At 41.2% G+C, this 18,311-nt stretch overlaps 2 protein-coding genes across 2 annotated transcripts in view; both read left to right on the forward strand.

Moving 5' to 3' along the window:
- Positions 1-577, forward strand: part of ZBTB8A (zinc finger and BTB domain containing 8A) — a 140,721-nt gene extending 140,144 nt beyond the window's left edge. Inside the window, exon 5 of the transcript XR_012715071.1 lies at positions 568-577. The gene's annotated coding sequence lies outside the window, so the exon portion shown is untranslated. The remainder of the gene's footprint in view (positions 1-567) is intronic.
- The window catches only part of NHSL3 (NHS like 3), a 36,303-nt gene extending 18,285 nt beyond the window's left edge, over positions 1-18,018 (forward strand). The window contains exons 2-7 of the mRNA XM_075264674.1: positions 1,641-1,790; positions 2,021-2,070; positions 2,596-2,704; positions 6,304-6,420; positions 11,728-14,529; positions 16,547-18,018. Of these exons, the coding sequence (XP_075120775.1) occupies positions 1,641-1,790; positions 2,021-2,070; positions 2,596-2,704; positions 6,304-6,420; positions 11,728-14,529; positions 16,547-16,551 (3,233 nt within the window). The 3' untranslated portion in view covers positions 16,552-18,018. The remainder of the gene's footprint in view (positions 1-1,640; positions 1,791-2,020; positions 2,071-2,595; positions 2,705-6,303; positions 6,421-11,727; positions 14,530-16,546) is intronic.
- The last annotated feature ends 293 nt before the right edge of the window (positions 18,019-18,311 follow it).

The following is an 18,311-nucleotide window of genomic DNA, read 5'->3' on the forward strand; positions in this document are numbered from 1 at the left end:
GTGAGTTGGGTTACCAACCCCAAAGTTACTTTTTAGACTGAATGTAAAGTACTGCACACACAATTTTATATTTTATCTAAAACATAACAAACCTAATGGAAGAAAACTACCATTTTTTATTATATTGCAGTGAATGATAACCCATGCAGACAGTGTCTGCTCCATCTTTATCTGTCATTATATTAGCTTTTCTGTTGCTCTGAGCAGCGGACTGAACTTAAATTGATGTGAGCGTAGCCTTATGTTATATTGACCTGCTCGTTGCTACACCTACAGACTAACAGAACTTCAATATGAATTTTATATTTGTTCCGTCAGGGAAGCATAAAATGGAATTCGGGCTAATATAATGCTGTTAAAGACGACCTTTCATGTCTTCTAATGTTGCTGCAATGATGACTGTGTGCTGAATTCAGCACATTGTCAGTTTTGTGAGTGTGCATTTCCCCCGGTGCCAGAGATGACAGTGTCATTGGTTTTGGTACCGATATCACTACACTATCAGAGGGGCCGACCTCCTAACCTGGCATGATTGCTGGACGATGAGGAACATCCTCCCGACTGCAGATGTCCATGGAAGTGTACCATCAGGCTGGATTCACATTTGTGCTCGTTGCTCGTTCAGGAATTCCATCCCCCATTCTGCTTGTAAAACATGGAGAGAAAAGTCCTGCAAGCAGACTTTTTTCTCCACATTTTTCGGGGGGAAGGTCTATGGGGTCCGCAGGTTTCCAAGGGTGTCTGCTTTTTAAGCAGATTGGATTTACATTTTTCAGGTTCCTAAGCGGACCTGAAGAATGCAAACCAGAGTCCAGGTGTGAACCTAGCGTCCTGAGGGGGTGTCCTCTCTGCCCATTGATGACACTGAGCTCTGAAGATGGCCTTTCTGACAGTGCAGTGATATTGTTACCAAATCTAATTCTGTTATCCCTGGCATCGGGGCACATACCAGCAAAGCTACCAGTGCACCGAATAAGCAAGTCACACCATTGTCTGCCGTTTGGCTACAAAGAAAAAAAAAAGTGTTATTTTCAGTGTTTTTTATTTTTTTATACCAAATATGCTGGAATCTCTGATGGGGACTTCTGATGTGAGAAGAGCCTTAGATGAGCTCGTGCAGTGCCGTGATAGAGAGTAAGGGTATATTTAATCCTGCAGAATCAGGCACAGAATGCACAATGTTCCTCCTATTGAATCAGATTTAACATAAATCTATGCTGAAATCTGTGTGACATCCTGAACATGCGAGTGGGCAGCTCTACGTTGTAAATAAAACCTCTCTTACCAAAGTGTGAACAGTACAGTAGTTGTTTTTGATTATTCTGGACTTCAGTATCGCTGTGGTTAGAGTCCCAGCCCATCCTGATTCATTGTGTGCTGACACTGTACTCGTGACATTGAAGGCTTGTATGTGTCCTTGAGGCTAAGAATGACTCATCACAGGATAAAAAGTCAACTGCCACATAACATGTGATCACACGTAACATGGCCGTCTAATGTAAGAGGTTTTGTAAGAGAGAACATGCCAACTTATGTCTGATCCCAGCTACATAATAATAGTTATAATAAGCATGCACATAGCAATGTCATACTCACAACACAGATTAGAAATAATATCTTCTCCTTGTTAAATTCTAAAGATTTTGCAAAGCCTGATGGTGAACCCCAGCCGACTCCACTTCAAGACGATGATTCATCTGGAAATTTATTCTTCCCCAGTGGGCGCACCTCTGTTGTGGAGGACATTCACAGCCAGGCTCAAGAGGGGCTTAAGTCCCTTCAGAGAAGAGGTAACTAACAAGGATTTTTTATTTATTTTTTTACATTTGTGACTCTTACCTAATTCTTCTGAATGTCACAAGAAAGAGTTTGCAATAATAGTATTGACTATTTAATATTTTCTGATTTTTCTATGCCATGGACTGCATGTTTCTTTTATATTGGTGTTTATGAGTGAAAGTGATATTGCAGAATGACATTTATGTATATAGCCTAAATCTCAATTGTTTTATTCTTTCAGAAAAACAGCACAGCAAACATTCCTTCCAGGATGAAAATAAGCCACCAGAGGTATAACTATAAAGTATTGGCTTGTAGTAATAAACATCTATGTATAATGTACATGCTAAGTTATATCATGGTGTATTGGGGGGTGGTAATACTCAGATCGCACATGCATGGTCTCAATAGTGGCAGGAGTAAGCTGCTACCAAACACGTTTGGCGGCATATTTTCTGTGAGAACAAAAGGATTGAGCATGTTGAAAACCAACAGCCTGATCCTTCTGCCCCAGAAATCTGCACATAAAATAGTCAGATATTCACACTGAAATTGCCAGGTGTGGCTAATGTACACGTAATAGGTATGGCTAGCTTTGCACATGGAAGCTCCAGCAGTGGACAGGGAGTGCATGCCATCTCTTCTGTTCAAGTAATAGGAGAGCCTGCATGCGCTTCTCATTCATTTTTATAGCTTTCAGTGCCCAGACACTGCCAGAATAGCTGATCTGTACACACACATTCTATGCTCTATATCACCATATAATATAAATAAATAATATATTTTTTGTAAGTTCACTTTATGCTCCTTCCACAGCCTACACCTGAAACAGCTGACAATGGCTTTCGTACTCGCTCACTTTCCTATTCCACGGAAAATACTGATGATGCATTGTCCACCCGGTCAGAGATGATCCAGCGCAAAGGTGAGAGAAGTGGGGAAAACCAACAACCGTTTCAATGGAGCAGACCAAGGAGTACTTAAACTTTGTTGTAGATTTTCACTTCTGTGATGTGTTCTAAGTCTCACATTGAATATGTAAGCTGCTGGTATTCCCATGGTATTCCCATGACTCTTGTTCACTAACCTGCAGGTTGTTGTGCTCTCTTCACTTCCTGCTTTTCTCGGCACATAGGTGGGCGGGGTTTCACTTGCACAGGATTGGTTGTAAATGAATTACCACAGTGTGAAGCTGATGTAGCAGAGCTGGATTTGAGTGAGTTTGCATTACATAGAGGTAATGGACTCCCTATCTCAGCCCTTATCAGCCAAATTCAATTAAACCAACTGATAAGAGCTCAGAAATCCCAGAGCTCTCACCTCCCCTATCTGAGAAGCTCCGCTACTTATCAGACACAAACAGCTCAGAGCTGCTCCCGGCCCCTCCCTCCCCCCTGAGAGCAGGCAGCTACATCACTTGACAAATGAGCAGATAATCCCAAGGGCCATAGAAACGGAGTGTAAACAATGAAGTGAATAAATTAAGATAGCGGCCAAACAAAGCAGTTTTGATAAAGCAATGCTTTTAGGAAAAGTCTTAAATCCACATAAACTAGCAGTATAGATAGGATCCTTGTGATGGGACAACCCCTTTAAGAACTTCACCAGAATTCTGAGGTTGACACTTAGATTTGCAGTACATCTGTACAAGGATTAATCCATATGCAATAGGACTGATCTTCCAGGTTCACTGTGTAGAATCTATAACAATAAAGCGCATGTGACATGTGAAGATTTTTTTTTTCCTGCATTGCAAATAAAATTCAGTTTTTTCTAGTGCATGTGGACAGTTACAAAAACTCAATTCACATGCATGAATCCAGATTTAACATGGAATTTGGAACGTTATTAGTAGCTATCAGACCTCAATACGTTACACTTCATAGATGTCACCTCTCATGGCATTTCCACACTTAGGCAAACGCTCCAGGTAGTGGGGTGCAGCAAAAAAGTGCTGCGAGAAAAACAGAGACTGATACGAATCATGGTTTTTACCGAAGGGCTTTCTGCTTCCATTATACATATAGGGAAACAGACAGCTTTTCCATAGAAGTAATTGACATGCAGGAATTTCCAAAACCACAACGGATTTGTAAATTGCAGCATTTCTGCTTCATGTATTTTTCTGCAATGTGTGGATGGGATTTGTTAATATCCCATTATCCACTTTGAAAGAACTGTGGGGCCCCAGCCTTAGGCTAAGGCTCCACATTGCAGAATCGCAGATTTTTTGTGTTGTAGATTTTGTTGCGTGTTTTGAGCCAAAGCCAGGAATGGTTTTGAATGGAAAGGGAGCCAAAGCCAGTAGTGCATTGAGCAGAAGGTAGAAGCATAAGTACTTCCTATATATTTCTCATTCCTATGGTAGCCATTCACATTTTTCACAAAAAACGCAGCAAAACCTGCAACAAAAAAAGCTGTATTTCCTCAAAGTGGGGCCTCAGCCTAAGGTCAGCCATTATATCTAAGGGGAAGCAGCCGGCATTTCCGTAGATATAATTGACATGCTGCGATTTCCAAAACCGCACCGGTTTTGTCAGCAAATTGCTGTTGTCAATGGTTTGCCTGCTACGGTGTTTCGGCAGCTCTTAAGCTGTCCTGCTTCTGAACTTGTTCCTCATGCCGTGCCTGTGATTGTTCCGGCATCTCAGCAGCTCACTGGGACGCCATATAATGAGTGTGTTGTTGGCGTTGGTGATCCACCTGCTCCGGCTTTTTGGCAGCTGTCAAGCTGGCCTGCCACTAAACTCGTTCCTTGCGCTGTCCCCATGATTGTTCCGGTATCTCAGCAGCTCACTGGGACACCATATAATGAGCTTGTTGTTGGCGCCGATGATCCCAGTCAGCTCTGCTTGAGGAGAACTCTGTTGACTTCTGGCTACGTTCATGGCTGTCGTTTTAAAATTTTGCAACAAATTAGATTTTCTTTTTCCCGGCATGTTTAAAAGTAGCAAAATGCCAATTTGGATTAAAGGTGTTTTCCCATCCAGTGTGTCAGCACTACCTGGAGCTGATCAGATAATATGTAAATGTGTGTACACAATCCACTGAGGGTTAGCTGGATGTTTACACTGAGAGATATAAGACCTGCCTTTATCAGAAGCTGAGATAAGCTGCACCCAAGAGCAGTGTAATATAGTATGTGAACATAAATTCATAACAGTCGTGAAGCCATGTCATTTACTGGGATAAAAAGTAGCCTATGTTTTAATCGAGGTTACAATCTATCTGTGCCAAATTTCATCCAAATCTGTTTAGTGTTTTTTTTTCATGATTGAGGAACAAACATCCAAACACACAAACATTCAAATGTTCACATCCTATCGTACTAATCCTATCCTACTTCCTACTTAATGGGTTTGGATGTTTGCACGTTTGTTCCTCAATCACGCAAAAACGGCTGAACGGATTTGTATGAAATTTGCCACATACATAGATAGGAACCCCGATTAAAACAAAGGCTACTTTTTATCCTGGTAAATGACATCACTACACGACCGCAGTTCACACAACACTAAAGGACCTGTGATGACATCTTCACAGGTCCTTGAGCCATTCTAGGATAGGATCATGCTAGGCAGTGGGCGGAGCTGCACACTATTTTGTGGGCAGAGCTATATAGGATGAAGCTCCACAGTGTGAAAGCTGATGAAAATGGAGCCTCATGGAAGATCAGGAGATTACAGAACATGCAGGATGTGTGTGGGCAAAAGGAGTATATCGGGTGTAGAGTTTCAGTGAGTATGACGGGGAATGTGTTTTTGTGCCTCTGATGGGGGAGAACTTTGGCACATTTCAGCAACATCTGCTCAGCCCTTTGGAACACAGAAGCTGCTCAGACAGTCACATAACAAAACCCCTGTAATCACAATTGCCCAATGTGGCGGAGCTGTAGCACACCTCTGTAGGCTCTCCATATGCAAATATGTACATACAGCTGGGTATCCTACACATATGCAGCGATGTAGCAGAGCCAAGACGCGGGAGCAGGCTGATCGAACTTTGGCACATTTCAGCAACATCCATTCAGCCCTTTGTAACACAGAAGCTGCTCACACACTGACATAAGAACACCCCTATAATCCAAATGGCCAGATGTAGCAGAGCTTAAGCAGCGCTGCAGCACAGCTCAGTACACTCTCCATGTGCAGAGATGTGCATACAACTGAGTATGCTGCACATATGCTGCGATGTAGCAGAGCCGAGATGCGGGAGCAGGTGGATCATCCACAACAGCAATTGGCTAAATATAAGTGGCGCAGCGCCAACACCAACTTGCAGACGAAGTCGCGGGCAGATGCTAGTTTATAATATTAGTAGGATACTCAGGAGGAATAGGAGCTCAATGCAGAGTATTAGAAAGGATGCTCTAAAATTGCCATATTTTGGAGCATACAAGTATTTACTAGACATATCAGAAAAGGTGTCAGATCCTCTTAAATGCTGTAAAGAATGGTGTTCAGTGATATTTTGGTTTCAGTCATAAAAGATTGTTAACATTCCTTTTCATTGTTTTCTTTCTAGGCTCCACATTTAGACCTTATGACTCACCCAGAACTCCATCAAACATGATAGGAAGGAAACGTAAGGAGAAGAGAGCTACAGTTGTGGGAGTGCCACAGCACATTGCAGCAGAACTTGGTAAGTTTCACAGTCTTCCGCGTTAGCAGCACTGGACAGAACCAAGTTGCATGTTTTGACTCCTACATTGTGCTTTGGAATTTGTAAGGAAGGAAAGGAGTTAACTTGTCATAATGGAGGCACAGTTTCATAACAACATGAGCCTTAGGCATTTATTTCACAATGCAAACAGTAACTGAATTGCTAAAATGCCTGTGACCTGCAAGAAATAATATTAAAAACTTGTTAGGAAACTGATCACAATAGTAACACTTGTTATAAATATATACTTTATAGAACACCTAGTAACTCTTTCAAGGTTAAGACCTTCAGACGTCTGAGTGCCCACAGCCAAATTTCATCATTATTCTTGTTGTGCATTAGATCACTATTGGCAGTGATCTGTATACACAGCACTGCTGAGAAGATCCAGTTCATGTCTTTCCAATGTATCCTCAACTACATTTTTACAGCACGTCACGGGTTTCCATAGCAACAGCCCAATTGCAAGAAGGAAGCTTTCTTCGTTTGGCCCCAGTACTACTTCCTTTAAGTAAGGTGTCTAGGATTTTTTGTTTTCACATGACACTAAAGCTACAGTGCTATCTAAATTATTTCCAATGGTTGAAAACAGTCAGGATTGAGATTTTTATATCATATATATATATATATATATATATATATATATATATATATATATATACAAATATCCTAATCCTAACTGTGTTTTCAACCATTGATCTCTTTAGAAATAACTTAGATAGCACTGCAGAGGATCGCCTCTTTCATATGACACAAACAGCAAGTTTGTATGTCTTATAATGACCCTCCCCTACTCCCGTACACAGTAACATTTAGTGTAAGGTAGAAACAGCTCTCAATACAGAAGCAAGGGAAAGAGTGAAAAAAAGCAGGATGTCACAGAAAGGATCCAAAATTAATAAAGTATATTACAAAAGTATTAGTGAAACTAATACTGCCAGAAAATCAAAAGTTGTTCGAAAGTTTAGTTACGCTTTAAAGTGTGAACTGTTGATCTACGCTGTGAAATTGGCAGCTAAGGCATAGATCTACAAAATTGGTAGTGGAATGGGTTTTGTTGCATACTTTTACATACTCCTCTTGGATCTAAAAATACACATTTAGCTAAAGCCAAGAGCGGCTTAAAAAGGAATGGAAAGTACTTACACTTCTCTCTTCTGCTACATCCACTCCTGGTTTTGGCTCAAAAAACTACAGCAATATCTGCAACCAAAAAACGCAGCTTTTCCACAATGTAATAAACTCTTCCTTAGATAACCAGAAATGTTCACTAGGATGCTGACAGATATTCTCTAACTTATCCATTCACAGAACAGTGTTATTGATTTTAAATATGCAATTTGCCAATTTATTGACATATACAAAATTGACTTCCTCGTATCTGTAACAGACAAACTACAAAATTTAAGCATTATTCATCTGACACGGTGAACACTGGAAGAGATGGCAGAAAATCAATGAATACAATTTTTCTATAGGTCTTTTCCACTCATAATGGTACCGTAGAGAATTATCACTTTTCCCACAACAAACCTAATCTATTAGTGGTAAAACAAAAAAAAATCATGTCATGGCTTATGAAATTTAGTAACTCAAAAACAAGTGTACTAGAACAATCTGCACGCCGGCGGAATTGCCATCATGAAAAAAAACAAGACATAAATGGACTAAATGTCCTAAAAAACGGTCAACATGGTTTGCAAAACTCCCTTTTTAGGCCAAGCATCTGACATATTTTAAGATAGAATGTTTATGTTGTAAAAAAAAAATGTTTATTTTATACTCCTTTTAAGTATACTGGCAAGCCCACACCACTAGCTTTAAATCAGGGGTAGGGAACGTACGGCTCTCCAGCTGTTGCAAAACTACAACTCCCAGCATGTATACTGGCTCTGCTCTTCTGGGAACTCCCATGGAAGTGAATGGAGCATGCTGGGAGTTGTAGTTTCACAGCAGCTGGAGAGCCAAAGGTTCCCTACCCCTGCTTTAAATGCTTCTTGGATTGATTCTAGTTATTTCTTATATGTAGTTTTATAAACTGAACTGGTGCGACATTCGGAATACTCTTTGTGTAGTGAAAAATAAATCCTATACTCTAAATTTCCTTCCTAATTAATCTTTTGCCAATATACAGTCATTGACAAAAAAAGCAGCAAGGAGCGGTTAGAACTGAAAGAAACCTTATATGTATGAAGGTAATGATATATGTAAGTGATTAGAGTGAAAGGATATCTATTAGGGGAAACTGTACAACTGAAAGGAGAATGTAGTACTCAGTTAGGCTATCCCTAGCCTGGATACAACATGATATATGATTAGGCATACAGGTTACTTAAGGTGTCTTGTGGTACATTTGCCCACAGATGCTGTAGTTGGGCCTGTAGATACTGCACATTCATATGTTGCTGAAACTGGCATCCCAGTTGGTCCTATAAATGATTGATTGGCAATATATGTGGTGGCTGGACAGGCCAGGGAAGTGATGCAATTTGGCATAGACATTCATGAGCAACCCTTACTGTGTGGGTGAGCATTATCCTGCTGAAAAATAACAGTTGAAGCCCTACCTTGAGAGGCAACAGTTGCATTGCAGTCTATGGCACATGCAATAAAAAGATTGTAGGTTCAGTTTATTTTTCTAAAAAAAAAGTTAACTTGAAATAAAAATAAACAAATCATACATCCCTGAGTTTGAAAATGCCTGGCTACACACATCTAAAAATATTCTTCCCTTCTTTGAGCGGGGAAAAAAAATAAAAAGAGCCAAACCAGTTTTTTCGCTGTTTCACCTTCCATAAAAATTTGAATAAAATGCAATTAAAACATCAGACATTCCCCAAAATAGTAAAAAACTGCACGTGGTGTAAAAAAAAAAACAAAAAAAACTCTTATTCATACCTGTACACGGAAAAAAAAGTTATGATTGTCAAAATATGGCGACTCCAAGAATTTAATATTTTTGCAAAGATTTGGATTTTATTAAAGGGGCTAAAATAAAAATATTATAAAATACTATTTAAAAAAGAAAAACTATAGAAATGTGGTATCCCTCAAATTGTATCAGCCCATAGAATACAGGTAACGTAATTTTGGCTGCACCCTAAATGCCATAAAAAAAAATCCTGTGACAAAATTGCACAAAAGCATTTTTCCCTCCAGTTCCACCCTGTTCAGAATTGTTTTCCCAGTTTCCTAGTACATTTTACAGCATTTTAAATGGTTCTGTTACAAAGTACCGTAAACATTATGTCTCTGTGACCTGAAAAATAAAAAACTTATGAGGTTTAGAAGGCGGGGAGTCAGAAAACACATTCCAAAAATGCCTGTGGTGGGAAGGGGTTAATGCTGCAGGTTCAAAGTCAACCCAGCAAGACACTTTTTGCTTCAGGTTTTAGATGTACTGGGGAGAACTAAGTGTTTTAGTCAGTACAAATTTAGACTTGACAGAACAGATTTATCAGAGTGCCCGAGGATAAGTTCACATGTTCACCGGAGTCTCTGCAGTCCAGATCTCTGTCATTTAGATCCCCTGGAAGGCACGAACAGAGATTCGGGCACAGATGTGAACCTAGCCTGATGCTGTTTGTTTACATCTAATCCACTACATTGGTAGCATACATCACAGTGGGCTAGCTACTGCCGACTCCACAGTGACTAACTGCTGTCAATATGTCATGTGTGCTTCTGGCCTAAAAGGGTTTCTCCTCACTTCATAAACTAAATTCTACATAATGTTATGATAAATACAATTTCCATGTACCTATACCAGAGCTCACACCACATCTTGTCCAAGACACCAACACAGCCAGTTTTATCAAATGCTGGCATCAGTGTTGTAAAACACAGACAAGTACAGAGTTTACATTTTCGTCATAAGAACAGAACAACAGAAAGCTAGATGGGGAGAAATCCATCATTTGATGAACACCAATGGATCCCAGTGGACTCTTGAGTATAATGGGCTCCATTGGTTTTCCATCATGATGGACTTTGTAAAGGAAGCTCCTGATTTAGCCTTAAACTTAGTTGTGAACATAGCTTAAATTACAGATTTTAGTTCCTTTTTAGAATGTTTCTCACCTTTTGTATAATTGTTCAGAAAGCTCCTTTAGGCCGGGACCCCATGCAGCGTAAACACCACTATTTTGCCACAGCGAAATTCTGGCTAATCCCATCCACACATTGCAGAAAAATATTCACAGTGGACATGCTACGATTTAAAAACCATTTTGTTTTTGTAAATCAATTATATCAATTATACTTATGGAAACGCTAGCATTTTCCCTTTAGGTCAGTGGTTCTTAACCAGGGTTCGATGGAACCCTAGGCCATATTCATGGTTCATTTTGTGTACCAGTAAAAAAAACATATACCCCTACTTGAATTTGGAAAAAAATCATATTTGATTTATCACTAAAGAAGTGTTCGGTGAATGTGCATATGAAACTGGTGGGTTCGGTACCTCAAACAAGGTCAAGAACCACTGCTTTAGGTATAAATGAAGCAGAAAGTCCACAAAGGAAAAGTCTGTGACTTTCTGTGAAAAGTGCTGTGGGAAAAAACGCAATGTATTTCTGCAGTGGTTTTTACTGCATCGTTTTTTGGCTGCGGCCCACTACGTGGTGCCATAGCCTCTCATTGTGTTTTTTTGAGTCAAGAATGGCTTTGGCTAAAAAAAATAGGCAACAAAAACCTCAATAATAGTCTGTAAAATTCTATTCCAACATCAGAGCTTACTATATATTTCCAAATTCCTTTTGTGGCCATTCTAGGCTTTGGCTCAAAAAACGCAGCAAAATCTTCAAAAAAAGCAAACTGCGTTACCGTTTTTCTAGATGGTATAAAACTGGAGATACAGCCATTTGAAGTGACTATTCCCCCCTCCCCCCGTTGGTAAACACTTAAGTGCTGCATTAAGTACATATGTACAGACAGAGTCTCCCTTGCGATGGTTAGTTAGAGCATTGCTAATGCTCTATTGCTAGTGTTTACTAATAAAATAAAATGGATGTTACACTTTTATCCTTGGTCTCTAGTTTTGTCCACATTGTATGATAGTTTAAGTGCCCGATTATCAGACTTGCTGGATGAAAGGAAGGTCACATATTTACAGCTTTGTGTCTGCTTTTTATTATCCTATAACACCTTCTATATAATAGATACACAAAGTTACATGCTGGTTTATTCCCCCTACAATGCCCTCTAAGCATACTAATCATATTATTTGGCCCATATCAAGTTGCCTTGTAGGAAGATGCACTAATTAGCATTTTTTTTCCTTTAAAGGACTTCATCCGTCTTCTGTGCGCCGTGGCATCCATGATGTGTTTCGCAGAGAAGATGGCCAGTTAGTTGGGAAAAAGTCTGCTGATATTCCAGTAGAAAATGGGGTTCAAAGGCAGAAGGAAGAATTTGTTGTCATTCCTACAGTAGATGGAAAACCTGCTTCCGTGGCACACAGTGGAGCACACATCTCCTTGGCTGCTCTGGAGCAGACAGAAGCTGCTTTACAACGGCACATAGAGAAGGTATATCATGATGACAGCTGCATTGGTAGGAAATCTTCATCTAAGCTATCACCTTTGGTCCTGCGCCCAAAATCTCTGGCTGTCCCTGGAATGACAACACATTCACCTCAGAGTGACCCTGTAAGCCCGGTCATGTCCATATCTCCACAAGGAACCTACATGTCTAAAATCATACCAAATGCAGTCCTTCCTCCTCTAGTAGACGTAGTTGCTTTGAGCCGGTCCAGTGTTCGAACATTAAGCAGATGTAGTCTTGCCTCAGCAAGTCCAGCCTCGATTCGTGGCTCATTGCATAGGGGGAGGGGTATGTCTTCCTCTAGTGATAACTGGAGCCGCTCACAGTCCACAGAGACAATAGTATCAGACTCTTCCACAATTTCTTCTAGAGGAGGTGATAATGCTTTAGAAGGAAATGAGAAGTCTGGATTAAGCACTGGTAGGGCATCTCCTGCCCCCAGCACTGGAACTCAAGATGGTTCAGATGCTGCAAGTTTATGTAGTGGTCGTTCTTCAGTGCGTAGTGTTTCACTGCGAAAAAGCAAAAAGGCCCCTCCACCTCCTAAACGTACCTATTCATTACAGCAGCAGAAAGAACTGGGTCTTCCCCCCAGGCCTGAAAAAAAGTCTTCAACAAAGACTAACAAAGACCCTTGGGTGTTAAGAGCAGAAAAAGTTTCATCAGATGATGTTTTTCTACCACCTTTGGCTGGACCAAAGCAAAATTCTCCTAGTCGTTCAGATAGAACCATGTCTCCCTCCAGTGGCTACTCTAGCCAAAGTGAAACTCCAACAATGCCTGTTAAATCTCTTCTGGAGTCTCCAGGTTCTCGTAGGAAAACACCACCAAAACCAGAGAGATCAAGTCTTAAGTCAGCAGCAAATATTTCTGTGACCTCTACATCTTCAGTTGAGAACAATTCCCCTGTTCTTGTCAGTTCCTCAAGAGTTGGCTCTTCTATGGGTGACCAAGAGAGACAAGATTCAATTCCTCCACACCCAAATGTGCCTGCACCTTTATGTCCACCACCCATCAGTGTAGGAGACTTTGTTGTGGCAGCAGTAACTCCTCCACCATCGCCACCTCCATCTCATCATCCCACACCTCCTCCCGCAAGAAAATCTGAATCAGATGCAGATACTGCACCATCAGTAAAAGAAGAAAAAGCACAGAAAGAATCCTTGTGGCCTCCACCTCCACCAGAGTCTTCTGATGTTCAGGATTTATCCATGGCAGATTTTCCTCCTCCTGATGAGGAGCTGTTTCTGCCCCCTCCACCTGCTGTAGAACCTGTAACCGAACTTGCAAGCTCAGAACCAGTTAGTGTCTCCTCCAATAATAAATCAGATGTTCTGAAAGCAGAAATCCCTGTGTCAACATCAAACAGCCAGGAAAATGAAAGTGTTGTTGCAGCTCCTCAACCTGAATCGGTGCCTTTAAATTTAACAAAGCCTTCAGATACAGCTGAGCATGTAATAAAGAATAATTCTGATCCTGTGCCTCCAGTAGCCGATAAGAACACTGACTCTATTGTGCCTCCCTCTACAGAACCTATGGTGGTGCCTCCTGCTTCTTCAGATACTTCACTTACTAATGGAGAAGCTTTAATTGCGTATAAGCCACATTTTAACACCACGCCAATGACTAGCAGTGAGCCCAAAGAACCACTAGATGTTACAGTGCCACAAGAATCTACTGGAAATATATCACTGACTAACATGGAGCCTAAAAATACCACTACAGTCTCGGTAACCACTGTGCCATCAGCTGCTGTGCAGACAACGGTTCCTAATGTGCCATCATCAGTTGCCGTTACTAGCTCACTTCTTTCAAAAGCCATAAGCTCACCTCATCCCAAGGCAAATACATGGAAGCCGGTCAGTGCACCAGGTTCTAAAAAAGAATCAGCAACCAGTCAGAGCCTTGTAGCTGCACAAAAAGAGGAGGCAAATTTGCCTATAGTAACTCCATCCTTGCTCCAGATGGTTCGCTTGCGATCAATACAGGCTAGGGTTCCTCAAAGCCCATTCTCTCCACCACCATCTGGGCTCCCTGCACCCCAAAAACCTGTTCGCAAGTCTTTGTCACAAAGATCCTCTCAGGGGTCTGATTCATCCCCAGTGGAAAGCCCAACAGGACCACCTGTTTCTCTACAAAAACCACCGGAATCCCCTTCTGCACACAGATCACCAGCCTCAGCTGCTAGCTTTGTATTTGCTAGGGGTTCAAAGAAGTTTGTATTTGATCCTCCTGCATCGCAAGATTCAGAATCATCACTGAAGGCAGACATGGTTGTAGAGTTAAAAGCACATGGGGGTCCTCGGAGTCCGGACGAAAAACCCCCAATACAGAGAAAACCTAGCAAGATTCCCCCTCCTGTGGCAAGGAAACCTTCAGTTGGGATACCCCGTACTCCCACAACCCCGCCAGTCTCTACAGGCAGTACAAATGGGAATGTCTTTACAGCCAGAGACCCAGGATTAGCTCCTTCAACTTCAGCAAGTATTGCATCAGAGGTCCAGGCAGGCCATGACCAACCACAAAAAAGCCAGATGGAACAAGGTAACTTAAATGACAAAATATACTTTTAATAAAATGTTAAGTTTTAGCCATATGCCCAAGTCTCAACTATTGGCTTGTGTACAGAACCAAAGTAGGTCTATAGTTTGCTATACTCTCTGTGTCTCCAACGTCATAAGGAGATATATTTGGCAGACTTCTTAGGAATCAGTCAGGGGAAAAAAAAATGAAGCGGTAGCTTTTTGTCTTGATAGGTTGCCAATGCATACAACCTGGAATTCAAGAACTTTCTATGGTCTGGCACTTGTCAGACACCCTGCCATGATTTCCTGATTGTGGTTGAGTTATCTTCTTGTGCCAATGTGAGCACAATAAGGAAATCACAGCTTGGTTTCTGACAAGTGCTAAATCATAGAAAATTCTAGTAGAAGTGAATGGGGTGCAAAATGGTCAGGATTTTGACGCAGAATCCGTGTCAAAATCCTGCCGCCTCCCATTGAAGTCAATGGGACCTGGTCATTTCCTTTTTCTGTGAGCGGTTTGTTCCCGCTCGCGGATAAAAAGAAACGAGCTGTCCTTTCTTCAGGCGGATTCCACAGCTAATTCAGCTGTGGTGTCCGCCTCGTGCTGCCACCCTCCGGACTAGGCCCATTCATTTGGGCCTAATCCGGAGCGGAAAGCTGCACTGCATCGGCATCCCGTCGCGTCAGCCGCAACGGAATGTGTTCACGAGGAACCCCATGTGAACTAGCCCTAAGGCCCTACATTGCCTAACACAGCTTTTTTGTTGCAGATTTTGTTGCTTTTTTTTTTAGCCAAAGTCAATAATAGCTACAAAAGGAATGGGAAATATATAAAAAGTACTTCTACCTTTGCTCAGTTCGCTTTGGCTCAAAGAACCGCAACAAAATCTTCAACAGAAAAAGCTGCATTTCCACAACGTGGGGCCTCAGCCTAAGGGTCAGTGCAAACAGAGTTTTCTGGTGCTGATTTTGAAGCTGAATCCACCTCAAAAAAAGCCTCCCAATAGAAGTCTATTGGGAGGCTGATTTTGAGGCAGATTCAGCGTCAAAATCAGCACCAAAAGACTCTGCGTAAACTGACCCTAAGGGAGACTTTCATTTCCCCATTTTCCTGATCAGTGGGGGACATGGCAATCGGACCTTCTGCCATGTGGATAGGAAATAAGTGTTCATAACAGGATAACCCCTTTAAGGCTAAGGCCCCATGTTGGAAAACCTAGCTAAAAAACCCAAAAACATTGTTTTTACTGCATTTTCCATAGGCTAGGGGATAATTTGCAGATCAGAGAGGGTTCCAACAATTCAGACCCCCTGATCAGAAGGAACAGAAGACTTTTGGCCCCCGTTCAGAAAGGAGCAGTTATTGGGGGACGGAGTTGACTGGGTGGGGCTGGCTTGGGGAGACTCCTTTTAGCTCTATAGGGAAACCGCTTGCGATTCCCATAGCTTAACTTAATATGCTGTGTTATGTGAATGAGATTCACCAAAATCTCATTTACTTTGCTGGTACTATAAAACACAACCTTTTTCTTTTCTGCCAAAACCTCTCTCTTCTATGGGAGTTACTGAAACAGCATAACTCAGAGCAAGCTGTTTCTATACAGCCAAACCATAGCCGAAACTCTTCTCAGCTAGGACGTGGCTGGGTAAGTAGCTGGACATGGAATCTAGGAGGTTCATTTTAGAGAGAAGTGCAGGTTCCTAAGGTGGGATTCACATCTATCTGACATTTATGGCATATGGGAAAACTCCTTTAAATGCCCCTGAGATAAAAAAAGAGCCTCAGATGACTCTCAATATTACAATTATCAATGTTATTTAATAAGAAAAAAAGAATTTTATTTTTAAGCCCGAGACTTTATTCAGACTTCAGATGTCCGTTACAAGCCTAGTGTAAAATTCTTATTATGAAAAATTGCAGTGAAAGGGTTTGCAATGGTTGGAGGAATTGCTTCATGCAAAATACACAATTATCACCAACATCACATTAATAAAACAGGCAGCTAAAATGACTATTTTTGCTTTCTTTCTTTCAGCCTAAACCTGTCACGGGATATTCAGGGTTTTGCTGTCTCAGGAATCCTCTGATGCTCCAGAACTTGCTGGACTCACAAGAATTGCCTTACTGTGTATATATACATAGTCTTAAAGCAACAAGTGTTGATTTTTATTTTTATCACCTGTTGTTATTTTATTATTATTTTTCAACTACTGTATTGATTCAGCTGGAGAACTTTGACTGGAGCACCCTCTGGTGGAAAGCCAGTATACTACACTATGGTGGCAACCAACGGTACAGCACCTCGGAATTTTATTCGGGTGTAAATTTTATTTAACCAGTGATCTGCTGGAGCAGTTAGGATATTGTTATAGGTGTAACACATATGTGTCATTCCTGCTGTTTTGTTAGGTTTGAAAGTCTACAAATGCTGTTAAGCTTAGAATTCTGCACCAGACAATGTTAGAAATCAGCACTTCTTCCTATAATGCTGCAGCTACCTTGCAATCCTGTGGTATTCCAACTATTATACACTTGGAGTCATTCCATTTAACTGACACAGATGGAGATCTTTTCTTAGTTACCTAAATAGAAGTAATATATTTTAGGAATTTCTACTTGTGGTTGTTAATATTGAAAATTAGCTTATTATAAGCCGGCATGCTGTAGCTGTCACATATTAACTTAACTACTGAATCCACAGTCTAATCTAAGTAAGCACATAATGGAGCGAGGTTGGGATGGATGGAATTGTAAACTTTATCTGGAGTAGCAGCCTTACCATCTAGTGTACTCTAAGGATGGCCATACACATGACATAGAAATAGGTTACTGGTAAATGATTGTTCCGCAGACGCCCAAAGGGCTGTGGAGTCGGTAGCAGATTCCTGCTTCTTCATAAATGGCCTACATCCATAGTCACACAGACGCAGTAAGCCTCCGCTACACTATTGATTGTTTTTGTAGAAGTTAAAATATGCTACACCAATGTATCTAATTACAATTGTATAATTATCAAATGATTAATCATTTAATTTTGAAGCCAAAATCTGTAACCTTTTTCTGGCTCCACTCAAAATTGGCCCCCATTCCAACTCCACAGCCATATACATTTTAGTCCATATTGGATGTCACAATGCTCCATACATGACAAAGAGCAATCTTTAGATTTAGATTTTAAAAATGTCCGCTCAAGAAAGATCTTTATCAGATGAAAATATCAAACCTGGACAATTTCTTTCCAAATGATGATGGTGTTATTGGCCTGCTAACAATATTGATCCTTATAAAAAGTTTCTTATAATAGAAATAGTCCATTTTAATTAGATTTTAATCAAGTCTGCGTGGAAACCGTAAATGCCCACTTGAGAAATGAAGCAAAAATCTGTGTTATGTTCTTAGGGCTAGTTCACACGTGAGTATAAGGGGAGGTTTTTGACAGCGGATTTCGCGTCCAAAACCTCCCCTTATAATGGAGGTCTATGGAGACCGCCGGGCTTCTGTTCTCCGCTAGCGGCGAGCTGCTGCTAGCGGAGAAAAGAAAGGACATGTTCTTTCTTCAGGCGGAAGCCGCGCTGTCTCAGTCGCGCGGCTTCCGCCCCCCGCAGCTCCCTCCTATGTCGGCTCATTCATTTGAGCCGACAGCAGAGGGTTAAGCCGCGACAGCGATGGTCGCGGCGGGCGGGTTTTGACAAGAGAGAGACGCGGCTCGCCGCGTCTCTCTCTGTGTCAAAACCCGCGCGGGCAGTTCACGTGTGAACTAGCCCTAAGATTGGCATATTGTGAACATATAATGGAAGCAA

The sequence above is a fragment of the Leptodactylus fuscus genome, chromosome 2 (assembly GCF_031893055.1).
Source record: "Leptodactylus fuscus isolate aLepFus1 chromosome 2, aLepFus1.hap2, whole genome shotgun sequence".
Classification (NCBI taxonomy): domain Eukaryota; kingdom Metazoa; phylum Chordata; class Amphibia; order Anura; family Leptodactylidae; genus Leptodactylus; species Leptodactylus fuscus.